The sequence below is a fragment of the Artemia sp. Qi Xiang Cuo genome, chromosome 11 (assembly GCF_049724085.1).
Source record: "Artemia sp. Qi Xiang Cuo chromosome 11, ASM4972408v1, whole genome shotgun sequence".
NCBI classification, from domain to species: domain Eukaryota; kingdom Metazoa; phylum Arthropoda; class Branchiopoda; order Anostraca; family Artemiidae; genus Artemia; species Artemia sp. Qi Xiang Cuo.
Window position 1 is genome coordinate 655,523 of NC_142804.1, and position 27,758 is coordinate 683,280.

Sequence of the window (27,758 nt, forward strand, 5' to 3'; positions counted from 1 at the left end):
TGCTTCACATTAATCAGATTTACAATCAAATGGTAGAATTTCATAAAGAGTGGGATATTCATAATTTTTTTTTAAATAGTGGAAGTTCATAAATATTTGATTATCTCCTTTTTTCAGCAAAGAGCCAAGATTTTTAAAAAACTAGTATTTGATTATCTCCTTAATGAGCTCCTCAGTACTACAGACAATAAGAATCAAACCAATATCAAAAAAACATATGTGAAAAAAGGAAGGGACTAAATGTAATTTAGCTGCATGTCTGCATTCATGTTGACCACATAATTTCCCTTTGAGAAAAAATTGATAAGATTATGGACCTGAAATATCAATGTAAAGTGCCAAACTTTCTGATCAAATGTCATCATGTCATGGCACTGTTCAAATAAAACTTAGTTTTACCTTGATTTTTCTTATAAATTTAATCTTCGTTTTCCTTTCCATTCTCAAACCAATGTTATGTTTTTTTTTATCTTTTCAATGTATTGTATTCTTTCTTATCCCCTAGACACTTGATTCATTGTCTTTATTTTCCTGTTCTCCAAGCTATGAATGCTGATGTCACATGCATGCTTACCCATAAAAAAATCTAATGTCACTTATGTGTCTCTTAAGTTTAGATGTTCTCTGGAGGAGCTGCATTGTGGTCTGGCTTTGTCTAATGGTTAAGATAGGAGATGATTGCATTGTCTATATATCTGTACTGTGTTGTCGCCCTTGCAAATGCATACCAGCGCCCCCACCTTGATGGGGCCAGATATAGCAACACAAAGCCCCCCCCCCCTCAACTTTTGCAATCAAAGAAATTAGTATTTTTGGAAAGAGTGTACAAAGGCATATTGAGTGGCGTGTTCATATTTTGTTTATTTTAAACCAAAACAGAGTTAACCATAGGTTTGTCTTTTGACAAAAATAATAAAAATAAAAGAGGCAACAAAAAAAAAATAGATGTTACAGTCTCACAGGCCTGTGCTATTACAAAATAGCAAAGAAAAGTAGAGGCAGCAATTGTGATAAACAACATTAAAAATGGAAAAAAACTTCACAGTGAACAGACATACAATAAACACAAATTGGTTATCTGGATATTAGTTGGTCCCTTAAATAATATATTCCATAGGCTTACCATATTTTTTCTTCTAATTCTGTGAAAATACATTATGAGAAACTACCAGCACAGCCTTTTTTATTTTTGCCAAAACAGTGTTATAAGTGTCATTTAGTTGGTCATCTTGCAGCTGAATGCATAAATCAACCAAAGTGTTTGAAGTGTGGATCAACTGATCACACTTCAGATTGCCTAAACAAGTGCAATCAGCCAGCCTTCTGCACGAGCTGCAACTCAAGTGGATACCCATGCTATAGCGTACGCTGTCCTACAAACAAGTCTACAAAGTCTGATATGAATTTCATGTTTCTTGAATTTCATGAACATAAACGACAACTTTGCTGACCGATCTTTAATAATAGCTGAAATGCTGAAAACCAGCCATATTGTAAGTGTTCAAGAGCACTTTGCCCTTCCATTGTCTGTGAATCAGTTAGACACTTTTCAGTCTCATTTGATGTATGCTGTTCCTGCTGAGTGTAAGCAGGCCCTTGGTCGACCCTCTAGTGGACTTGTAACTTATATTCGGAGAGATATTGAGTCAAAGATTTTATTTTCAACGCAAAATATCCTTGCAGTGCAAGTAGGTGGTAATTTAGTAGTAGTTAATGTGTATCTGCTGACATATTACCGGGATGACCATTCAGATTCACTTTTTGCCAGAAGTATTGCTAAACTATCAGAGTGCCTTCTCCTAGCTAAGCGTAGGAAACTCCCTACAGTTATTTTAGGTGATTTTAATTGCTCATTGAGGGCTAATGTCAACGAGATTGATAGTATTGAATCTAGTGTTCGGGAAAATATGATTTACGGTTTACTTGATAACTTGTTTATCGTGCCAGGCAAAACACAAAAATTCACATACATGCATAACTCAGGTTCCACATCTGATCTTGACCATGTGATTTGTTCCAAACAGCTTTTCCCCTCTCAAGTGCGCGTCTTTGATACTCCCTTTTCTTTGGACCACTTCGCAATAGAATTAAATATAGCACTTCCCTCTTCAAGCACTCGCCAAACTAGTCAAAAAGAAAGATCGCAGAAATGGGTAGAGCTTACGGATTGGAATAAAAAGGATCCCTTCCTTTACAATCACGTATGTGACAACATTATATCAAAAATAAAAGTTCCATACAATCCACTCCTAGCCACGAAAAGGAAACACGAATTCAGCTTAACATGTACACGCTCAGTTGTCACATGCACTTCGTCTAGCTGAGGAAGCAGCAGTGCCAAAACGAAAAATCAAAACAGGTACACAAGTAAAGGGGTGGTCAGAAAATGCAGCTTTAGTTGATGCGTGTGATAAGGCTAAATTCTGGCTCTCTATATGGAAATATTGCGGATGTCCACGAACCGGAATAGTGAATGAATGAAATCCGGCTTCGCACCAAACGTAAATTTGCCAAAAAGCTAGCTAACCATCGCGCAGAAATTATTTGTAAGTCATCGGAAATTGCTATGCGAAACCACAATAATATTTGGAGGTACATGCAAGATAAAAAAAACCTTCCACTGATGCATTGTCAATCTCCTTAGAGTCATGGTAAGCACACTATGAACTAGAGTATTCACCATCGTGCCCAGAAAAAAAGCACAAAATTCAAATACTATCTCAATAACCAACTATTGCATGCAAGTCGCACCAATCGTGCTGTATCACTTTCTGACATTTGGAACATCCTCCATCATCTTAAAAAAAAAGCGATCGTAAGGTGGTGACAAAATTTCTGCAGTCCATCTACAAAACGCGTCGCTTCTGCTTATTCATCATTTAACCCTCTTATTCCAGATGATTTTTGCACAAGGTATTGTTCCTAGTACGTTCTGCGTCGGAAGTCTTACACCGGTACCAAAAAAGGGAAATCCTCCTGGGGAATGCACATCATTTTGACCTATAACAGTATCTACCACTTTTTGCAAGATATTCGAAGTTTTGATTATTGAGGAAATTAATACGACATGCTACACACCGCTTTTCCAGTTCGGTTTCTAGCCTGGGCTTGGTTGTGGACATGCTTCAAGTGCGGTAGTTTCAGTACTATTGGATGCTGAAAATTCTGGCGGATCTGTTGCTCTTGGCATACATGATATTCGACGTGCTTTTGACTCATTAATACACAAACAGATTGTACTTGAAATGGCAAAGCGCGGCGTCCAATATGACACACTCCTATCCCTAAGTGATATGCATGGAAATCTTGAAGTCAAAACCAAGATCAATTATGAGAAGCGAACAGATTGTGTTAGAAGCCCAGTACAGAAGGGTGGTTTCCAAGGTACACCCACTTCTGCTCCAGCTTTTAATAACAGAATGATTCTTGCAAAAGAAAATTATCTGAAATCTTGCATTTCTAAAAGTATAGATATTTCCCTAGTTTGATTTGCTGATGACTTATGAAACATTTCCCTTGAACTTGGAGGAATTGACGAAAAATTTTTAATTTTTGAAAGAGAGTATGCAGCTATTGGTCTTGAACTCAACCCTTCGAAGTCCAAAGTGCTATTGTTCAACTGGCCTGAAACGCTGAAGCCCGAATTCATCACGCTCGGAGACACTAGCATAGCACCAGCTGACCAATTTACGTATTTAGAGTTGCCCATTGGCCAGACACTAAAGCACACAAGAGCATTACTCATTAAGCATCTCGAGAAACGAACGGGCTTTGCATATAGCAAAATGGTAGCAAAGAAACTCATCTTTAACTGAATGATCCTGGCACGGCTCTATAACGAACTGGTCCTCCCTCACTTTTTGTACCTTAGCCTCTTCTGTCGAACTTTCTGGCAAACTAAGAAGCACAAATTATGGTCGATATTCTTTAAATATACAAAATACCTACTAAGGTTTCCACCCTGGACACGCAACACTTACCTGATCAGAAAATACAAAATAGCTGATCCCACGCTTACAATAGAAAAACAAATACAACAGTTTAACAGGAAAATTATTAGTCACCAGTGGCATGCGATTCTCCAGCAATAGTTCATGCCATGCACTGTCATTTGTAGAAGTTATTGCCGTTATGTAATTGGTGTATTTACCTTTATTTAAGTGTTTTTTTTTTTTTTTTTTTTTTTTTTTTTTTTTTTTTTTTTTTTTGCTGTACTCGATCTTTTTTGTTGTCTGCATGATGGGTTATAAATAAATAATAATAATAACAATATAACAAAAAACAAAACAGACATTTTACTGTGAACAAGGAAATAATATCCTGTATATAAATAAATGTGTGTATACATTTTAATTCCCTTCTCATACTCCCCATTAGCTGCTAGGAAATTCTAGCTGGTGATAGCATAAACTTGATCTTGAATTTATTTTTTGTCTCTGTTTATGCAGTGTCCAAGGCTGAGTTGTAAAGACCTGACCCTAAAGGTAGTTTAAGAGTCAGGGGATCATTTATAAGGAAAGGCTTGGCTTTCTCTTTTTCCCAACCCTTGTCCTGGCCTAATTTATTCAACAAATGATTCATTTGGTGTTGTTGTGTGTTAATGTTTTTTTTAACCAGTTTTATAATAATTTTTGTTTTGAACCCTTGTATGTTTTTTATGCCAATTATTGTATCTTCTTCTTAATTGATTACGCTTTTTTCTTTGCTTTTGTTTTTTTTTTTTTTTTTTTTTCTTACTTGCAATCCAAAATACAAATATGGCCCATCTGAGTTCATGATAAACAGTTTTTTGAAATGAAAATCTTTTCTTCAAAAAAAAGAAAGGATCACAACCCTTCTATGTACTGATACAAGTTATACTGATTAACTTGTGAGCTACTCACTGAAGATTTACTTTTAATTCCAGCATTGAACGTTTTGGGCAATGAATATAGACCTCAGAGAAAAGAATTTGATGTAAGAGAGTTATTTGATGGATTTTTAAATGCAGTGCCCACAAAAAGAGTTAGTATTTACAGAAGAAGGTCAATTAGAATTGGAGCTGAAAATTGGCACTGGAAGATGTACAAACCCAAACACAACCTTGTAACATGTAGAACATGTGGCCACCATCACGAATCTGATTGCCTTTGTGGTATGTAACTCAATAAATCTGGAAATCAAGTATTATGTTTCCCATAATTTAAGCTATTTACATTCTTGGCTGAAAATGATTCACCAATTCTGATGGGAAATATAATTTCAGAAGCTATGAAATAAAGTATTTAAACTGTTTGTTCCCTATATTTATACCCTTGGATAATAAGAATTTATAGCTTTATTATTGTATAATCTCTAAAAATTTTAGCATTAGGCCTAGTTCTAGGAAACCAGATTGTAGAAAGTATCATATTGCTGTTGCATTGTAATATACACTTTTAGAATAAACAATTATCACTTAGTTATCATATTCTGATATAAACTTTGCTTATGAGCAGTGGAAAAATATGTTTGTATAAGAGTTTTCTTGGAATAAACTTTCAAGAGTAGCACATAATGTCTCCTTAGTAAAGAGTCATGTACCTTCCATGTATTACTCAGAATTTCTTTTTTAACTCTGGCCACTTTTTAGGGATAGAGGGGCTGTAAGAACTTTTGAAGGGGCCCATTCAATTGGTAATTGAGTGCTTATTGTTTTTTAAAAATTGAAGTTGATTGGAGGGCAACCACGCTCTCTCTCATGCCCTTTTTTACTATCTGACTATCTGTAACTAATGAAGGCATCTCTCCAAATTTTGATATATGGTAGTAATTTTGTTGAAACGTTTTCAAAACTCATTGTCTTTGATCAGTTTGAAACATGAGTCAAAAGTCAAACAGCCCTAAGTTTTTGGACCAAGAGAAACCTAATGCACAAAAAAATGTTCCAGGACATGGTAACCCCCTTCCCCTCTCCAAGAAAAAATGAACCTAAAAAATAAGAAAAATACCGATTGGCTTGAAACTTATATTCCCAACTCCTGGGGCTAAATGCACCACAATGCAGAAAGAAATATATATAAAAAAAGCATTGGCTCCTCCCAAAATGGTGCCAGATCAAGGTCTGAAACTTTTTATTCCCATCCACTTCATATAGAAGGAGAGAGCGTAGAAACTAGAACTCATTTGACACTGAAACGAAATTTCTGTTGTCCTTTTAAGGGACCGAAACTCATCACATTAAAATTTTGGGATAGTCAGGTTGTTCTAAAACTTCCATTGGTCTAATGAATATGCCTATGGTTAACATCACTCCCACTGCCCCAAGAGCAATAACCCTAAATTACATAAATTAGCCATTGTTCATTGATTCATTTCAGCAGAAAAGGCAACCAAGTTTGGTTTTGGAATAGCTTCTAGGATGGAATCTAAACTGTCAGATACTGTTGGTGACAAAAGAAGGGGGTGAGTAAGGAGACTTTGAATTTTGTTTTGGGGGGGGGGGAGTGAAAGGACTGTAGGTTAGACTATTTTTGTCTCCAATCCACCAATATGTTTTGCAATATAAGGTCCTGTGTGACTTTGAATAAAGAATTGAAAGGGATAAATACATCAGACATAAATATTATGCACTGGCCCTTAGGGGGTTTAATGTGCGTTAGCTCTAATCCCATGTGGTAATTTCTGTTTCTTCAAAGTTTGACTATATTATTCATTTCAGTTACTGTTTGTTTTAGGATTCATTAATTCATTTATAACATTGTCTGTTATCTTTTTATTTAAATAAGACCATTCATTTTAATTTCTGTTTGTTTCAATTTTGAGTTACTGTATTTCTTACTTTCTTACCGTATTTCTTACGTAATTTCTTACTTATTCTTACTACATGACTTTATTTCTGCTTCTTTTTGTTTTGATATGCCTCTACAATTTAATAAAACTGTTGGAAAACGTGGTTAAAAATATATCTATAAATATTTTATTAAGATACATCTTATCTTAAAATAGCCAAAATTATGGGGGAAGTGTTGATGAAAAAACTTGCTTTAAGGCTCTATTACAGTACACTGAATGTAAATCATGTAACGAATATCTCGTTAAAACAAATCAATTTGTGCTCATTGTGCCATCATTAGTAAAACAAAACGAACAAAAACACAATAATGCAATTCTAAACGTATCACATTATAATCTGTAACAAATTTTGATTTTGCGAAAATTATGGTTTTGCGAAATTTTTTGAGAAAAATTGCTGGTTTTGCGAAAATTATGGAGCGTTGCATCTACAACAGAATAATGAATTATCTGACTAAGTCTAACTTCTTCATCATGCATCAGTTTGGATTCAGGCCTGAGCACTACAGATTATGCTATACTAGTTTTACTACAATTTCTAAATGATGCAATGGACCATGACGAAATACCAGCTACAATGTTTGTGGATGTGAAGAAATCATTTGATTCGATTTGTTATCTGAGTCTTCTGGGTAAGCTTGATAACTGCGGAATAAGAGGCAATGCTCTGTTACTCATTCAGTCTTACCTTACCGGTAGGAATTAATTTGTGGATGGAGATACCTGTCAACACCTCTCTAAGTTCAAAGCTACAGTGATTGTGACCTTTGTCCAAATGGCAAAACAAAAACAATACTGTCCAGAATGCAGACTACGAGTTACTTCTAACTCAATCAAATGTGCAAATTGTGACTCTTGGGTCGACGCAGGGGCCAAAAAATGTGCCAGGATAGACATTATTAATTGGAGCAACTCTTGGATGTGCCTTGACTGCTTCACTAAATCCAAGGTAAACCTTACTTCTCCTCCGTGTCTTTCTGTACCCCGTCCTGGCTTCGCTAAAATGCCTCGTACCCCAGTTGAAAGAAAAAGAATTCTGAGCATCCTAAGTGACCTAAGCAGTCCTACTCCTTATCCTGACCCTCCACACAGCCAGCTTTCTGTTTCAACAGAAAAATCAAACAAGCTCCAGGAGGCTAGTTCAGTTGGTCCTACAATTTTACTTGCCCCACCCCAGTGCCAAGTTCTTGAAGTCCTTCCCGAAGGTCCAACGCATGTATCATGCCAAACCACTGAATGCAACATGGATAAATATGTTCAAACGGACAGCGTCACGACATCCCCCTCATCACAAGCAGATTTTACAAAAATTTTGATTTTAAAAGAAAAGCTAAGGGATGTATTAATGCTGATTAGAGATTTTTTGTCAATTTATGAAAATGATTCAAGAAGTCAACTTACAAATTATTCCATCACAAACAAGGTAAATAACACCTTAGATTTTCATCATCAAAACAGTGCATTGTCCCCAAGCTCAATGAATATTAATGAAGGAAGCAGAGGATTAAGTTCATCAACTTTAGCATTGTCCCCAAGCTCAATGAATATTAATGAAGGAAGCAGAGGATTAAGTTCATCAACTTTAGCCACAACGAGTGACATAAACCTAAGTTCAGAAATTGTATCTGACCCCAATATCACCTCTATTCAACCTAATTATAATCCTGACCTTGAGAACTCAATCAGAGATGCCCGAATTTATATTAAAAGTAATGAAGTCACTAATAATAGGGGCTTCTCTACAAATAATCCCAAATGGGCTAACATAATTTTGGCAGGTATTTGCAAATTAGCTGATAAATTTCATTTTGGACATGATTATGGTCCAAGCAAGCTGCAGGAAAAAAGTATTCCTGATAATAGTGTTATAAAAAATTGCAAGTTTTTTAAGCAAGGAAATTGTAAATTAGGTCAAAAGTGCCCCTATAATCATGGATATATTACCCGTAACTCCAAAAAACAAAATGAAGCTAGTCCAAGAGTTTGTTCTCAATTTTTATATAACAAGTGCGACCAAAAGAAGTGCTCGTTATTGCACTTATGTTGTTTACCTCACTGGCAAGTGTACTAAAACAAAGTGTAATTTTGACCACGTTCCTTTATGCAAGTGGGCGTTGTTTTGGGTGTGATAGCTTGCATATTTATGTCCCCCCTTCCTTTTTACGAAATAAATCGAGCTGCAAACAAAAAACAAGTGCACAAACTTGGGCAGTCCCAGCTGTTACCAGTCAAGGTAACAAGGTAACCCAACGTTTTTTAGGGTGACGCCGAAAGTATTCACGACCCCCCCCCTCCTTTAGTTCGTGTTCCATTCGACTTTCCGTCTTATCCCCTTGCATACCCGATACAGCGCAGTATACCTCAGGAATCCATCCCTCGAAACAATCCTCCGCCCCATTTACTTACACCTGCCCAGTCAGTGCAACCCCCCCAATCACTTTACTCAATTCGGACCAACCCCAAACCCCCCCTTACTCATTTTCCTCCCAAAAATCCACTTCCTTTCGACTCCGTTCTTCTCCGTGCGTCCAAGAAGTTACTGACCGGTTCTGGACTCCATCCGTTATTTGCGGAAACAAACCCAACCCCTCCCCTCTCAGACACCCCCCACCGTACTTCCCTCCCTCAGCATCATATTGCCCCCCCCCCTAACACCCATATAAAGAACACTCCCAATTTGACTTAGTCCCAGATCACCAGGAAACCTTTCTCCCTTCCCTTGCACTTCACCCCGCTGGCTACCCTACCAGTATGACTCTGGTTTAAGAGTAAGCAGGCAGAATGATCCACAGGTAGTACATCCATGCAGAGTTTCTAAAACTTTAAATAGTAAGACGAATTCCACCGTAGTTCCATCCCAACTTAATAATATTCCCATAATTTGTTCGCTGTCCTTCTTTTCTCTCAAGCCTGGTCCAGTCCCGCCTTCTAATAATGCACCAAAACTACCCCCTTACCCACAGTACTTTTCCCCTAAACTTCAACCCCAAATATCTCCCAGCCTTCATCCCGAATAAGATGCATCTCGCCTCCCAGATCCACGGTCCACCCACCCCCCACTGCCGACCAAGAATAACAAACCAAAAAATGTTCACTTTATTAAACCGTTTAACATACCAATGTTGCTTGTTAAAAACACCGAACGCCTGAATTTCGACAAATTGATCGAGCTAGAGGCCCTTTGTCAAGTACACAGAATTGATGTAATTGCCGTAACTGAGGTCCAAGCACAGAACCCTGATTTATTGAAAATTAATAACTGCTCTCAATTCATAAAACTTCGTCCCCATGATCACCCCTTAGGTAAAAAGGGAGATGGAATACTATCATTTGTAAATAATTATCTCTTTCCTAAATCAATTCATACTCCAAATCTTTCAGGTTACAATGAAATCATTTGGGTAAGTGTAAGACCCAAAGTTTCACCAAGCCCCTTTAATTTGATTGTATTTTGCTGCTTTTATTTTTCCCTAAATCAAAACACTGCACAAAGACAACGATTCTACCAACAACTGCATAGCAGTGCCGACTTCGTCCTATGCGAATTCCCGAACGCCGGTATTATCTTAGTAAGTGATGCTAATGATCTAAAGTTGAATTCCCTTTGCAGTTCCCTAACCTTAAAACAAATATTAGAAATAAAAACAACAAAAGAAAATTCAACCCTTGATTTGATTTACACCAATTTGCAGGCTTTCTATGCCCCTCCTGTTCCCTTGCCCCTGTTAGGAGGAATTTAATATTTTTATTTATCAGCAAAGCCTCTTAATAGCTTTAATCATACTTTTTCTGTTACTGAGTTCTCTTATCGCCAAATTTCCAATGATGGCCTTTACACATTTGGATCTTGGATTACCAATGAAAACTGGCTGGCCCTCAAAGGAAAAAATGACATTAATTTTAAAGTCTCTGAATTCCAAAATCTGCTTCTTGATATTACAAATGCAAAGTCCAGGATTTATTTTCTACAAAGCCAAAACAATGGTATAATAGAATAAAGAAAATTTGTGGGAAAACACATAATAATATAGATTTTTATTTCCAACAAGACCGTTCAGTTACAGCCAATGATCAGAACAGGTTTCTTTCTTCCATAGTTTAGAATCTCCCTTCCCTTTCTTTTGACACTCCTTATGATTTGTGCTCTCTCAATTTTTCCGTTATTTCGCCCTCGGATGTAGAGGCAAAAATTAAGAACATTAAAAAGTGTAGTACATGTCCATTAGACATTCCGATTGTACTAATTAAAGCCTTTGCCGACAACCTCTCAGAGCCTTTGTCCTTACTTTTTAATGAAATTACCTCTACTGGTAAATTTCCAAATTGTTGGAAATTAGGTTTTATTACTCCCGTAAAAATGAAAGGTAAAAATCAAGATTTTGATGGTGTCCGTCCCATTACTCTTACGCTAGTTTTTTCGAAGTTATATGAAAGCTTTTTAGCTGAGTGGTTAAAAGTAAAAATAATCCCAAATGTTGACCAAAGACAATTCGGAAACCTACGCTCTACATCTACTACCCACTATCTTGTTCACCTTATGGACACAATGTGCAAAACACTCGAAAAACCCAATAACTGGCTCAATGTTATCGCTGTTGACTTGCAAAAAGCTTTTGATTTAATCAACCACAATATACTATTAGAAAAGCTATCTTGTGACTTTCAAGTTGACCCTAATTTAATTAGAATAATTGCGTCTTTCCTCTCTAACAGAGCGCAAGTCGTGAAATACCTGAATGTATATTCTGATTCCCTTCCAATTTATAATGGTGTGCCCCAAGGAACCCTCTTAGGTCCAATTTTATTTCTTACAATGATAAACAACCTTGGTGTTCATTTTCCGGATAGATGGAAATTCGTTGATGATCTAAATGTCTTAGCGACATGTTTCAAGAAATCCAAAAATAACCCAATGTACATCTTGGAATCGATATCATCCGAACCTCTTACTGATGATATGAAAGTCAACCTTTAAAGTCAACTGTTCTTACTATTAATTTCCTTAAAACTCCTCCTTCTTTCTCCTGTCCAATCCCCCCTGAAATGTCTGTTACCACTACAAAATTACTGGGCGTTATCATCTCAAGCGACTTAAAATGGGATTGTCATATTAATGACATCTTAAAACGTGCAAATGCCGCATTTTCCCTCCTTAAACTCCTCAATAAGTTTAAATGTCCTAACTCACACTGTTTGAGGATGTTCTTATCATTTGTACGTCCATCCCTTGAGGACACCTTGCCTGTTTGGCATCCTGGCATTTCCATTGAATTGTTGAACAAAATAGAGGCAGTAAAAAAAAGTTGCTTAAGAATTATCTTCAATGAGGGTAAAGTACCTTATATTTCCCTTCTTAGGAGAGCTAATCTTGTCACCCTTAAGGAAAGGAGAGCGAAAATTACATTTCGTTTTGCTAACAATGCCCTTCATAAGCCTCGAACAACTCCTTTTTTCCCCGGTCAATCTGCACCCCTTCGACCCTGCTTCCCACTGTCTGTGTCAACTAAAATCCCCCTTCTCGCCCCACTAAAAGTTTGCACGGAAAGATATAGAAGAACTTTTATCCCTTAAATAGTTGACATTTTCAACCACTTACTCTCCGCTGCCCCCCCCCCCTCACTCGCTCTTTACTTCATAGTTATTAATTTAATACCCATTTTGCAAATTTGGGGTTTTTATATTTTTTATTGTTATTCCCCAAATAACTTTTGTTTTTTTTTTTTTTTGCTGACGTTTGACAGTGTCATATTTTTTCTGACGACATTGGCCTTCTAATTTTATTTTTTCAATTTTAACGTTGTTTTGTTTTTAACGTTTTTAATTATTTGAAACTGACCCGTTTATAATTTTCTGTTGTTGTTTGATTGTTTGTTTTTGTTGTTTTTTTTTTCGCTGTATTTGACGCTAAAGTGCGAATTCGGCCCTTTTGGGCTTGTGATAGCCATTTTTCAGCAATAAATCTTATCTTATATTATCTTACCTTTTTTCTACTGTTAAAAAATACCTTGGGCCTTGGCTATTCTACTTTTAACATCTTCACTTCACCCACCGTCTTTACTAATAATACTACCTAGTTAAATGAATCTGTCCACTTGATCGATCTTTTCATTACTCGACGTCACCTTTTCCATCTTTACTTTTTCTTAGCCTTAGCGACTTAGTCTTCTTAACGTCAATTTTCAAACCTATTCCAACACCCTGAACCCGCAAAACCTTTAGAAATTCATTCATTTTGCTCACACTGTTATCTAGGATGCTTAAATCATCAGCATAATCTAAGTCCAGGGAAGTTCTACTTCCCCATTTGATTCCGTGGTTTCCATACAAATGGGGATAGAACACAATCCTGCTTAATACCTGATTTAATACGAAACCAGCCACTAACCTCATTTTTTACCTTAAGTGGAGCAGAGTTATTCTTGTACTTAGCACTAGTCACTTTAATGTATTTGTCTGGTATACCTTACAAGGATTAGACCTTCGTTACGGTCAAGGCCGTACCCAGGATTTTTTTCGGGGGGGGGGGGGGTTACACAAAAAAACGCATAAAAAATTTGTTTATATTAATTTTTGTTACGTTTTTACGAGTAAGACAAACATGTCGGGGGTAGGGGGTTGAAACCCCTTACCCCCCCTGGGTACGGCCTTGGTTATGGTCGTGTGATGTAATATAGGGCGTAATGTGAATGTACCATTAGTCTCAGTGCTATGGCAGTTAAATTATCAGCAAATTTAAAACGTTTGCGGATTCTTACTAAAGTACGATTAAAAATATAAAGGAGTGAATGCCGGCCAAACTGGCTATTTAATGATGTAGTCCCAAAATTACACGAATTTGTTTTATTTTTACTGATTAAAATTTAAGTTACCCACACCATTGTATTTCTGTCTGCTATGAATACTCTCTCTTATGCACCTGCCAGCATTTCGAATACTCTTTTGTCTTCCTCTGAATAAATAGCAGATTAGTTAGTTTTATGTTGATTTAAGTCTAAAAGACACTATACTTGAAGTGAACTGCTGTACATTTCAGACTTTAAAATTTCATTTACAACGCTGTTGTACTGGCTTATATCCAGTAATGTTATTTTGAAAGATATTCTCTAAAATTGATAAAACAAAAATGTGTTCCACCTTTTCACTAAATATATGTTTTACTGGAGACTACGGATTAATAAGTGTAGCAATGAACGAAAAACTATGTGAATATAACACGAAGCATCATAAGTGTTTGAAAGCAAAAATTAAACAACATGTCACCCGTGGTTCAATATTCTTGTTTGAATTAAAGATGAGTTCTTTTTTTATGTATATAGTTTACATTTACAAGTTGTTGTCATTGTTGTATTAATGTAAATGTTTGTTGTTTGTCCTTTATTGCTCTGTTCTTTTTATGTTACTGGGAGTGGGTTTTCAAATAAACAAACATAAACTACAGATTCAAAATTTCACTTTAAGATTCAATTTACAAAAAAACTGAAATGACAATTGTGTCTGGGAAAACAGATTTCTCTCTCCTTCTTGACTAATCGTATTTAACTTTTCAGGGAACTGCTATGAAAAAATAAAGGCAGAAACAGAAGCTATACAAAAGGCTATGGTAGAAAAGCTTGGCCTGAAGCCAGTTGAACGAGAGGTTGTTGTAGTTTATGAAAACGAAAAGGATAGAGTAGCAGGTGAAGAATTGCAGGTAGGAACTCGATCTTCTGTTTTGTAGTATGCCATTCTGTAGGTATTTTTATTCATTCATCTAGATTTTCAAGAAGAATTTTGTTATTTCCAGGTTGAAACTCGGTGAATTTCGGGGCTTTTTTAACCTCAACATCTCATCTATTACAGCCATTGACTTCAGCGGCCAGCTTGAACGGAAAAAAGATCTGCCGGGCAATCAAGATCTGCCTGGATATGTTATCCTGAAACCTGTTATTTATGAAACTAGATAGATCTTTCTCACTATAAGAACTTTTTTGTGGCTTTCGGTTTCCATAAAGTGTAAATATTCGTGGAAAATTTGACTTAAATGGTGACCAATTTCTGGGTTTATTGTGATAAATAACCTCCTTTGATGAATTCGATCAAAGGGCTAGTATATTATAGACATCAAATAAGACTTTTAAGCGATGTGTATACCCTTTTTCATTGTGGGCAACTCAATTTATAAAAGCCTTATATATTTTTCTGTTTATTGTCCATATCCAAACATCAAAGAATGTATATTCTGCCCAGGGAAAATTCAAATCATCACAGGTTTTAACATTATTCCAACGCTTGGAGTCAGGCATTTGGACTTCAGCAGCCACTTTATGGCGCATATTGATTTGCACTTCATTATGGCATTACATTGCTGAAAAAGGCAGATGGCTTGCTTTGATCTTCTTTCGTAAATTCTTTCTCTACAATGGAGGTTGCTTTACCAGGGGAGGGGGATAAATCCAACGGTTTGGTCATGGAAGGAAAGAAAAATCTTTTTACATAATATAGAAACTAAATCTTTGCAAAAAAAAACTTTTTAGGAAAAGGGGGAATTAATTCTAAATCCAGTTTAACCTAGGTAGAAATGTGTGCTAACCTATAGCTTGTTATTTGTCTAAGTAAAATTGTCTATTCATCTATGTAATTCATTGTATCTTTTGAGGACCAAAAAAAATTATTTTATTTTGATTTTTCTTTTAGAGCAAAATAATAGTGGAAATGAAAAAGCCACGACCCCAATGGTTCAGCAAAAATTTGCTTCAAAGATCACATGGTGCTGGAAGCGATGTTACTATCCCTGTCAAACCAACAGACCTTGGTTAACCATTGTGTTCTTTATAGCAGTTAATTAACCTATGTGTTTAGTTCAAAAAATAAATTTGTTTCTTAATACATGTTATTTATTACTTCTCGTGTGAAAGAATCTTTAACAAAACCACACAGAAAAAATTACCATTCCCCAAAAGCGAAATAATTGTAAATTAGCTCAGACGAGAACGCATGCACATTTATATATTTTTCTGCTGGGGAGGGGGGGGGGTAATTTTTAAAACCGCAGAAAACAAGGTGAATTGCATGAAAAGTATAGGAGAACCGTAGAAAGCCTAAAGCTATGAGGAGAGCCTGTAGTACTCTTCTCATATTTGCGTGCCATTCAAAGGGAGCAATTGGGGTTGTTAGAATTTGTTTCAGTGGAAAGAATTTGGATAGCTCTAGAGCAGAACTGGTCTAAAAAAAAAAACTAACACTTCAGACCTCCATAGCCAAATCACATTAAAAATCCTATCTCTAGTTTTTTTTTTCCCTATTAATACAAAATAGCTTACCAATTTAAATTAATAGTGGTTAATGTTAATTAAAAGGGGGTCAAGTTTTAGAACTCGTTGACCACCAAAATTAGTTTTCGTTTATGTCGATCCCTGGAAAGCTTTAAGACCCTAGCTTTGGTAGGACACGGTTAGACCAATTATCGGTAGCAAACAGTATTTTTTTTAATATGTACCTTTTCCTAAAAGCATAATCAAAATATTTAGCACTACTGTCTTCTTACAAAGAAATTTAGTGTTGTTCTGAACCATTTTATTTGTATATCAAAAGCGTCGACACAAGATCGATAAATACGATGTCGATTTCGGTAATTAGATAACTAACTCTTATGTGGGTATTTAGCCAATAAAATAGATACAAACCCCCTAGAGGGAACATCTAAGATAAATAAGAGCCAAAGGAAATATACACTTGCTTCCAGCAAAGACAGTGTTGATCCTCAAAAGGTCAGAAAGAACATCAGCCCCTACAAAGTTGGCGCTAATTAATGATAGTGATGGTGGCAAAATATATTTTTCTAAATCTATTTTGTCATTTTTTCGATTTTTATTCCAATAAAAATGTCAAAAAGGTATTTAAGAATTGGGGTCACTGTCTGCAAGGAGTATGTAATCCCAGTCTCGCTTAACAGTGTCAATCATAGTAATGTGAGATAATTAATTATGCGCTGAAATTTTTACCCTTCACACGAGTGCATTTCCCTTCAGATTTCATCTAGTTTTCTGCAATTTCATGTGTCATGATGCCCTAACTGCTTTTTTAGATAATTCAACGAAACAGTCGAAAATTCATTCATTAAAAAAAAAAAAAATACTCAATTCCGTGTTGCTAGTTTTGCCTTTGAACCGATTTAGTATGAATAGTTCTGCATTTTTGATTCATCACTTTGCACGAGAAATTTTGGGTCAGATAGAAAGTGAAACTGTGAACACAGGTTTTCTTTGATACTTGATATTACACTAAAAGTTACTTGATATTATTTCCACGCCCAGATTTACAAATAGGCCTAGGGGCGCAATAAATTTTCACTGAGTAAATTTTTTCTTAACAAAAACTGGACTGATGTGATTTATCGTCACAGTGCCAGGTGCACTCCGCTGTCACGCTGCCTATTCACAGAAGTGATTTTAAAACGCAAGAATTCCGTGGCCACTTATTAACGGTCAGATGGGTCCCAAGAATGGCAGCTGAGAGTTCGGTATCACCTCTCTCTTCAGTACTTTTGGCTCATCACTTGCATTCTGTTCAATGCTTCCACTATCCCCGAATTTTCAGTAACTTCCCCGGAAATCTCGCAAAAACGCTTGGGCCTAGAAGTGTCAAAGCTTTAAATTTAACCCTGATTTCTTTTTTTGACACAGACAAATTTAATGACAGGTGTAAAAATTGAGTACGACATGCATGGAAACAGTAGGTTTGGAACGCGCCAAGATTCGTTTACTATTAATAATGACTCACTGCAGCACCAAGCCGCCTAAGGCCAAGACTTTTCCTCCATCCCAATCTATTCAAAGCATCCCTCTTTATACCCTCCCAAGAACTTCCGATTCTCCTGAAATCCTTCCTTACGACCTTCTTCCATTCCATTCGCGGATGACCTGCTTTTCGTTTGGCCGAAAAGGACCATCTTTGGCAATCTGTCATCCTTCATAGCCCTAGAAAGCGGGATAGACCTACATTTTTGCACAGCTTACTGTTGGAAATACGGTCTGTCAGACGTGTACAATCCGTAGACAATTCATCCAGAAAATATCTATCAAATAATCTTCCTGTTCTTCCATACTTTTTCAACTGTGAAAGAAAAAAACCCTGAGCCTTGACTATTCAACTTTTAACATATTCACTGTATTCACCATCTTTACTAATAATATTACCTTGGTAAGTGAAGCTGACCACTTGTCAATCTTCTCATTACACAATATCACCTCCAACTTCATTTATTCCTAGTCTCAGCAACTTGGTCTTCTTAACATTAATTTTCAAAGCTATTATTGCACCCTGGGTTCTCAAAACCTCCAAACATTATTCATTTTGTTAACATTTTCATCCAGGACCCTCAACAAAGTGCAAGTCAAGGAGATTTTTACCTTCCTATTTGATTTCATGCTCTCCCATAGCCTTTGTCGTGGTCCTTAGGACAAAGTCCATCGAAATGGTTCATATAACTAGGGACGGAACTCAACCCTGCTTAGCTCCTTATTCAATACGAAACCAGCTACTAACTTCATTTCCTACCTTAACCCTAGCAATATTGTTTTCGTACATAGCACTCATCACTTTAACGTGGTATATCATGCAAGGCTAGGACCTTCGTTAAAACCATTCTACCAGCTGAATCAATCGCATGTCCATGGTCTTTAAAACTCAGGACCAAAGAGGCCTGATGATTAATTTAAGGGTTAAAACTTTGTCGATACATCCTCTCCCCTTCCTGAAATCACATTGTTCTTCTCTTAAAACTTCACGTACAGTACCACTAAGTCTAAAAAGTATAATCATGCTCAGAACTTTGCTTCCAACAGAAATCAAGCTAATGGCTCTATAACTACTATACTCACTCTTATTATCTTTCTACATTACTTTTCTAATAGGTACTTCCCCTTTTTCAAAAACGATAATTTGTCTCTAATTTTACGACCACATACTTAAAACTTATTTACTACACTATCAGAACCTGCTGGCTTATTATTTTAATCCTTTTAGTACTGTATCTAATTCTTCCTCGCAAAATAAATATTTCTTTACTTCTAAAGCCTCACAAACTTTTTGATTTTTTCTTTATCATTTCCTGTAACTGTATCATAAGCGCATTCTCAAAACTTTCTGCCCATTTCTCTTTTTAACTCTTTCCTTATCACTAATTGAGGCTCCGTTTCAATATTTGACTGGGACAACTCTAGATTGACTGTTCCCTTTCAGTTATTTTACATGCCAATACAGCATTTTACTATTATGCTGTCTGGCTGGTCTTCCATCTTTTTTTTAGGTAAAGTTCTGTACTATCTTGTTGTCAATCAAGTTTTACTTCATGGAAATAATATAATATTTTAGTTTTTGAACTATCTCAGTGTGAAATCTTTAAACGCTGGTACGCCTTTACTATTTAGCGTATTAATACGTAAAAGAACACTCAGGTATGACGGAATTGTTGGAAAACGTATCTTACAAGCTCAATGAATGACTTTTTGGGCCTATCAGAGTAAGATCATATTTGATGCCGCAGTTAGGTGTAGACATCTTAGGCTTTGGCCAGTCAGAAATTACAAAGTTATCAAGTCTTTGGGTGAAAGTTTTCTTCCCAAGGGCAATGCGAACTTAAAAATGACGACGTTCAAGGATATAACATCATAAAATATTCAGAGACGCAAAATGCATTAGTGAATTTTAAATTTCTAAAAAACGTAGTTGCTGGAAAACATTACTCCTAGGGTTAAACTATTTCATTTAAAAGCCCAATTATCTAATAATGAAACTTATCATGCAAAAATATTGAACATTTGAAACATATGAGGGAAAGAGGAGATTGGGAAATTCTTTTCTGAGAAATAAATAGCACCATAGCTGACAAAAAATAGATTTTATCCGTCAGGTCCATTAAAATTTCACATTAACAGTCTAGAATTAGAATAAGCATCTACCAAGAAATATCCTTGTTTAATATTCGGCTTGTATAGCATATAAACAACTAAAAACAAAAATAAGAGAACAACATAACTTTCTTGTAATCTACACCAATTCTCATTTTGCACTGATAAGCGAAAGCAAATCTTTCAATTTCTTATAGAGCGGCATCAGGATGTCTTTCAATTACCATTCCAACACCCTAGAAAATCAAAATATTATGGGTACATTTAAAAGCGGTAAGGAGCAGCTGCTCAAAAAGGTAAGATAAAACAAGATATTTATACGAAAAAAAAAAATCAAAAATAATTCACTCACTAACCACTGGGAATGGGTGGGTGAAAGTCATAAGAAAGGATTTAAGGGGAAATCGGAACATTTTGGGAGGATGTAAAGAAGATTTTGAAAAGATTGAGATAGAGGAGCGGGCGTAGCTGTGTTGGCCTAAGACGGCTTGGTGCTGCAGAGTTGTTAGTAGTATTAGTATCATTATCAAACATTTTTGCAGAACCTAGTCTATAGGTTCTGTTATATGAAAATTACTTGAGAAATCAATGCAACTTCACCCCAACTCTACTCAATCGGTAGGATTAGTCGTAGCCGGGGTGCATTTCTACATGGAATCCTTGGTACGAGAGTTGTGTTCAAACCAGTCTTTAATGTGTTTACTTGCGGCTTTTATCCGTTTTCTCTCTGGCCCTTCTCATTTTACATTGCCTTTATTTTAATTTCTGTCTGTTTACTTTGTTTGCAAAAAGTTGAAAAGTTTTTTTTTTCTAAAAGCAATGGCAATAAAATATAATAAAGCAAAAACAGAAAAATATAACTAGTGATGAAAACAAACATGCTTAGAATTAAGTATCAAGAGTGGTAATAAAGTGTCCGATTCCAACCTGCATTATAAGGATATGTTTAACTAGATTTACTTTTACAAGACTCTGTAAAAATCAGGCTAAATTGTTTGGCATATAATACTCCCTCTCGACCTAGGTTTGCAGTCGGAGAACCTGAGTACGCCTATCTGGGAACTTATTCTAGCACTCCAGGTTAACAAATCTAAGAAATCTAAGACATAACTTAGATCCCCAGAACTTGTTCTGTGCTTTTTTCTCTCCTTCTTCGTCAGTGTTTGATATCTTCTTTGTTGTCTTATCAGAATAAAACACTGAGAATGAGTATCGTTTGATAAACGTAGTAGACACAAATTCGAGCAGGCTTTAGACTTCTTTCTGTCTAAAGCCTATTTCGCAACGAAACAAATTTTTTGAATTAATTCAAATACTCTGAGACACGATACATAATAGTGAAAAATTAGTCTATTAATTGTACGAAATGCCTGTATTGGCAAATAAAATAAAATCCTTGAAAAGGAGTTTCCATGAAAGGTCGAAAGATATTTTCGCTCTTAAAAAAAAATGAAAAATTCAAGATGGAGGAAACGGCAAATCTTGGATAAAGAAAAAGACCATTTTAAGCTACATTTTCAATTTTTTCGGGGAGAGGGGGATTTGAGTCTTCCAGACAACACCCCATGTTAACCAAGTTAGAAGCAACACATACCCAACAACTATATTGGTGCCAATAAATAGCATAGAAGAAAGAAAACTGTAAGATTTTTTAATGTAACACCAAAATACTAAATAGTTGAGTGAAAATTCAAAAGCACCATTTCATGTCAGCTCTTACGATTTTTGATAACGTAGGTTAAGACCCTGGCTCTCTCTCTCTAATCCTTTTTAGTTGTAAGTTATGTTGCTCTAATATATGGAGTTACAGTAAATGAATGGAGCTAAGTAGTGTAGCTATAGTCATTGCCCTAGAAAGAAGATATTGAAATAAAAAAGAAAAAAACAATTATATTTTTGCAGACGTGGAAGATAAGCCTGCAAACTAAAATTGGAATATTGGAAGCTATGAAAATGACAGTGATCAGCTATGGGTCTATAATGTGGGCGCTTCGAAAGGCCGAGAAAGATTTGTTGAACAATCCATCACAGAGGAGGAATTGTACAAGGATAGTTTTACGTACTCAGTTGACAAACAGTCTGTCTATTCTAGTCATTCAAGTATAGTCTGTCTAGACAGACAGATAGATTTATTCACACGAAAGCCAAATTGGACCATGGTGACATGCACAAAACAAGCGAAAACTATAGCAACATCAAACGTAAACTGAAAAGACACTAAAAGTGATTATTTAAGAAAATTATCAATTACCATCACAAATGTCTGCAATATATACTAGGCATTCGCCTCTCAGACAGAGTCTCGAACGAAGAGGTCAGGAGAAGAGATGGGGATCGCCCACTTGTCTCTGATGTTGCAAAAATGAGGCGTCTGAGGTGGTTTGGCCACACCATGCGGAGATCAGAAGACCATATTGCCAAAAAATACCTCAAATGTCTTCCACTACCAGTATGGAAGAAGTAAGCAGGAGGACAGAAGAAAACATGGCTTGCGACAGTCAAGGCTGATTTAGACCCTATTAGGGGTTTCTGAAAATTTGGGCGACGCTGGGATCATCACTGGCTTGAAATTATGGAGCCTACCACCCTCGAGCGCCTGGATGCGATGATGAGCCTGGATGCGGCTTCAACGTGCAACAAGTACAAGTAGGGGCTTAGAACTCTACTCATATTAATTTCTGTTCGTTTTGAGTTTGACTCTGTTAATTATTTAAATTTCTGTTTGTTTTGGCTTTCATTTGTTTATTGATACTGATTTATGGTAGTTGTATGCTTGGTAGATTATTTGATTATATTTTTGTTCATTTTTTTGTTTAATGGAGTTATTTAATTTTTTTTTGAAAAACTTATTTTGAGGAAAAGTTTTTTTAAATTAATTTCTGTTGGTTTTATATTGCCAGTCTTTTTCCCTGAAAAAGACTGAGCCTCTTCTAAATTTAAACGGGAAGGCGTCAGGACATCGACACGTCAGGACCACTACCGTCAGGACATCGAAAAAATCCGTCATAACATCGACAAAAAATACGACAGAACATCGAAAGTCACAATCGCTACCCGGCAGAAAATCGACAATCATAACATCGACACGTCAGTTCATCTAAAAATTTTTAGATGTATGACGTGTCGATGTTATGACTGTCGACGTTCTGACGGGTAACGATTGTGACTGTCGATGAACTGACTTTTCGCTGTTATGACTGTCGACGTTCTGACAGGTAGCGATTGTGACTGTCGATGAACTGATGTGTCGATGTTATCACTGTTGACGTTCTGATGGGTAGCTATTGTGACAGTCGATGAACTGTCGTGTCGATGTTATGAATGTCGATGTCCTGATAGTGCTTGTGACGGTTAGATGAAATGGTAGCACCCCAAGTTAAACAACCATCCCTTCCATAAAACCTTAATACCCCCTGAGCACAACTTACAACCCTTGCCCCTAATGTCTGGGGTTTGTTTCAACCTAAAATGGAAATTTTCAAATTTCCAAAAAACTTAAATAACTTAAAAACAAATAAAATCCAAAACCAAGAAATAAAAACACCCAAATCGATATCTACAATTGTCACAACCGATCTTAAAGGTCACAGAAGCTAATAGAGTTGCTTTGATGAGAACAGCAAAGCAACTCAAAGCAACTTTTGTTTTTTGTCACGGCTGGCCAGTTCGGCTTAAGATCTTATAAGTCTAAAAATAAAACGCAAGCCTTTTAGAAAATGAAACCTGAGTTTTTCACCCGTATATCATTAGCCACGCTAAAAGGTTGTACTAGGCGGTTTTACTCTTATGAAATAAAAAAACATGACTGTTTGTTAAGCGGTTCTCAAAGAGAAGAGCTACAAATATTGTAAATTAGGAAAATCAATACATCGCCAGCTTATCCTCCTTTCTAGAGCAGCTTAGCAAACGCTTTTTGGCCACTTTCTCAGAAATACAGAAGTGACAGTGGCTAAATAAAATTTTGACAAAATTTTGGCTCTTTTGAACTTATTTAGCAGCCGTTCTGTCAAAGAAGACCAGAATCATATCCATAAAAGCAATTCGTAAGTTTAATCTTGATTTTCCTTGTTGTTCCACAGAGTGAAGCAAAAGGAAAAGGGCTAAATAGTATCACTGAAAAGCCCGCCCGCTGTTAAATAGAAGAAGAAGAAGTTTAATCTTGATTTTCCTTGTTGTTCCACAGAGTGAAGCAAAAGGAAAAGGGCTAAATAGTATCACTGAAAAGCCCGCCCGCTGTTAAATAGAAGAAGAAGAAGTTTAATCTTGATTTTCCTTGTTGTTCCACAGAGTGAAGCAAAAGGAAAAGGGCTAAATAGTATCACTGAAAAGCCCGCCCGCTGTTAAATAGAAGAAGAAGAAGTTTAATCTTGATTTTCCTTGTTGTTCCACAGAGTGAAGCAAAAGGAAAAGGGCTAAATAGTATCACTGAAAAGCCCGCCCGCTGTTAAATAGAAGAAGAAGAAGTTTAATCTTGATTTTCCTTGTTGAGCGTCAGGTGAAAAAAGCCAGTTTAAAGAAATGGTGACCTGGATAAAAGGGAATCTTTGTACTTAAACATTGATTTGAATAGAATTAATAAGTAACTTTTTAATTAACAAATAATAAATTAATTAATAACTAAGGAATAAGTGACAGTGCTACTGACAAGGCAGCTTTGCACAACAAAACAATAAAAATTCAAAACAAAGCAGAAAATAAATCGAATTCATTAAAATATGGATTTACATAGATACAAAGCTAAAAAGGAAGAAAGAGACATGATGCATCCTATTTCTTGATGGCGAAATCTATTCAGTTCCGCTTAATATAAAGCAAAATAAATGAAAAATCTGATATATAAAATAAATCAAAATAGTGTTTTTATTTACATTTGTACTATTAGCTGTAGGATTTTGCTGGGCAACCCAAGAGGACGTCAGGTGTTAGTTTTTCAGAGAGAAACTTGATTTTCCAATGACTTCAAAATTATTTTTTTGTTCTCTCGTGTTTTTGAGTTTGATCGATAGTTAAAAGATGGGAATGGGTGTTGGCCCATAATCCCCCATTTTTTGTAAATATACATAGATTTTTTAGATAAAAATATAAGATGACAGGGGAAAAAGACACGAAGAGAAAAGAGGGATAAATTTATGTTAGTAAAAAGTGAAAACTTTAGTCTCTGGAGAAAAATGTAAAGATCAGAAATGATAGAAAAATAACAGGAAAAAACAAACAATAAGGAGAAAAAAAATGAAGTTGAGATATGGAGAAAAATAGTGAAAATCGTGAAGATTCTAGTCGGTGTCGAAAAGTATAGAGCCATGTAGATAAAAATCGGGGTTATCAAAATATGTCTGACAGGATTGTTCACGAGACAATCGACGTAGACGGTTCCCTTAATGACAAGAATTTAGAGTTGATTCTATTCTATTTCCACTAATAGATACTGACGACGATGACAGAATAATTTACAAAATCTCTGAATCCCTATTTACCTGTCCACCAGCAGCACAAGCAGCAACACAGGCGAATTGACCATCCTCATGCACAAGTCGATGAGCAGCGTGAGTTGCAAGACGGACACCTATCAAAAGAAATCGATAGTGGTCAGGTAACTCTGGCAGCTCAAGAAGGCGAGAATAGTAGACAGAATAAACGAAATTCTAACAGAATTTGTCCCTAGCCTCACAAATGAAAAGACGTATGTTCGACGTAACACCTTAAATTAGGCAGTCTTTTCTTAGACCACACCGCCATTCTATGACGAACAAATAAATTTTCAAATGGGAATAAATCCATTTATTTAGACAGTAAAAAAAAAACAGGTACAAAAGTCCTGATATTTTGATCACATATATAGCGACCGTCACCAGTAGAAATACTGAGAATTAGTAAAAAAAAAAAAAAAACAGCAGTATTCAAGACACTGTCTTTAACGCCTTTAAATGAATGGCTACTAAACGAGATTACGTATAATCTACACAAGACTGAAATTGTAGGTTCAATTATAAACCTCAATTGAACATTTTTTTTTTCTGAACCGGCGAAAAAAAAAGCTGATGGGAAAAAAATTATTATTTTTGCCTAAGCATAAAATTCTGTAAACGTAAGATGCATCATTTTGTTCTGAACAAGAAAATATGTCCATCCTTGTACAGAATTACCAAAAAACAAATTTTTGCAAAGAAAAGTAAAGAGCCATATTAAAAGCAAAGTTGAGAAAAAATAAACTCATATGATAAGTGGAACAAGAACTACAATCAACAAACCCTTAACCTATGGTATTGTTTTTTGTGTTTGTTGTTGTTAATACTGCAAAAAAAACACAGTTCAAAATACAAATTGTTTCCAATAAATCGCAAATAACACTTCTGGCATTTAGAACCTTTAAAGGGGCGGTAGTCCTACTCCTGGCTGGGGTAATTTCTGTTCGTTTTAAGTTTGACCATACTATTTATACTAATGTCAGTTTTTTTAGGATTCATTTGTTCGATTATAGCAGTATCTGTTATCTTTGTAGTTGATGCGATTATTCATTTTATTTTCTGATCCCTTTGGGTTTCATGCAGTGTTTTGATATGGCTCTTTACGTTTCATTAAAAAACTTCTTTTTTTAGAACAAATCTTTTTTTTAACTAATTATTGTCCATTTTTAACTGACATGGTTTTATTTTTGGTTAACATTTGGAACATTAGTAAACTTTTGTTGCTTTTCAACTTAATAACTATAATTGTAATTTAAAATTTGGGCAAATCTTGAATTCAGTCAAAATTTTAAATAAGTAGTAGGTTTGTGCTATAAACTTATAATAGAAGTTTTATCGTTGAATTTTTCGGTAGATGAGAAGGGGGATTATTATTTTACGAATTTAAATATGCAATAGACATCACGACTCGGCACAATCAGATAGTTCCTTTATTTCTTCGTTTCTCAATTCAGGCCTTAAAAAATCCCTAATGCCATCTAGCGTTTGGCGTTTTTTCAGTGTAATTAGGGTAATTGTAATTAATTGTAATAAATACAGTGTAATTGGAGTAATTGATCAATCAGGCTAATTATACGTTACTGAGATCAGTTTCTGAACAAAACAATTCCAATTTTTGAATAAAAACCTAAGAAAAGCCGACAGAAAGCCTTACCTGTGGCCCCAAAGGGGTGGCCAAGTGACAACGAGCCACCCCATAGATTGAGTTTATTGACATCCCAAGATCCGATCTTCTCCTTGCGGCCCATATTGTTTTGAGCAAACCAATCTGAGTCCATTGCCTTCATATTTGCCAAGACTTGGCCAGCAAACGCTTCATGAACTTCCCAGGCATCAATATCTTTCATCGAAAGTCCGGCTTTTTCTAAAACTTTTGGTGTAGCATAAGCAGGCCTGGAATAGAAAAAACTTGTTAGAAAATAACCGTCATTGTACACCCACCTATGTTGATTCGATAACTTTGTATTAATAGTAATGTTGGTCTATTGAAAATCACAAGAAACACTATTTTGAAACATCATCACTTTAACTAGATATTTTTCTTACACATTAATTCTTATTTTTCTTAACTAATCAATACATTTTTATAAACGAGAATAATATACCTTGTTTATTTAATATTATTTAAACGAGAAGAAAACTAAAAGAATGACTCACTAATGATAACTCGCGAGTCAATGAATTTGCAAAAGATGAAGGAATAGCACAATTCTGGTATAAATACGAAGCCTTAACAGAAGTACTAAAATAATATTTCCAATTGTAACCTTCAAACCTCAACAACGGAATTCTACATATTTAAGATGGACCACGATTGATGAACTAAAGTTAATCCACCAATTACACCAATGAAAAACGAGTTATGTTCTTATGGAATTCAGTAGACCAGTGTGATATGCGTATTGTCCTCGTCTTTTATTTTAAAGGCATCATACATTGAATTGCAAATTGCACTCAAAACTATTTACTGATACTAAAGAGCTATTAATATGTCCCAAGTTTTACTCCCAAGCTAAAGAGTGTTGGAAGGAGGTTTATTTTAAATTTGAATTAAAAAAAGAGGATTTGAAGAATTTGTTGGTGGTAAGAGAGG

General features: G+C 35.7%; 2 protein-coding genes across 2 annotated transcripts in view; one reads left to right on the forward strand and one right to left on the reverse strand.

Moving 5' to 3' along the window:
• The window catches only part of mRpL32 (mitochondrial ribosomal protein L32), a 28,719-nt gene extending 13,041 nt beyond the window's left edge, over positions 1–15,678 (forward strand). Inside the window, exons 2-4 of the mRNA XM_089097029.1 lie at positions 4,907–5,134; positions 14,361–14,503; positions 15,487–15,678. Coding sequence (XP_088953155.1) covers positions 4,907–5,134; positions 14,361–14,503; positions 15,487–15,609 — 494 coding nt within the window. The 3' untranslated portion in view covers positions 15,610–15,678. The remainder of the gene's footprint in view (positions 1–4,906; positions 5,135–14,360; positions 14,504–15,486) is intronic.
• Positions 15,679–19,748: 4,070 nt separating this feature from the next.
• Positions 19,749–27,758, reverse strand: part of Mtpbeta (mitochondrial trifunctional protein beta subunit) — a 51,855-nt gene continuing 43,845 nt past the window's right edge. Inside the window, exons 8-10 of the mRNA XM_089097397.1 lie at positions 26,820–27,058; positions 25,175–25,263; positions 19,749–19,936 (exon numbers count right to left, since the gene is read on the reverse strand). Coding sequence (XP_088953523.1) covers positions 19,892–19,936; positions 25,175–25,263; positions 26,820–27,058 — 373 coding nt within the window. The 3' untranslated portion in view covers positions 19,749–19,891. The remainder of the gene's footprint in view (positions 19,937–25,174; positions 25,264–26,819; positions 27,059–27,758) is intronic.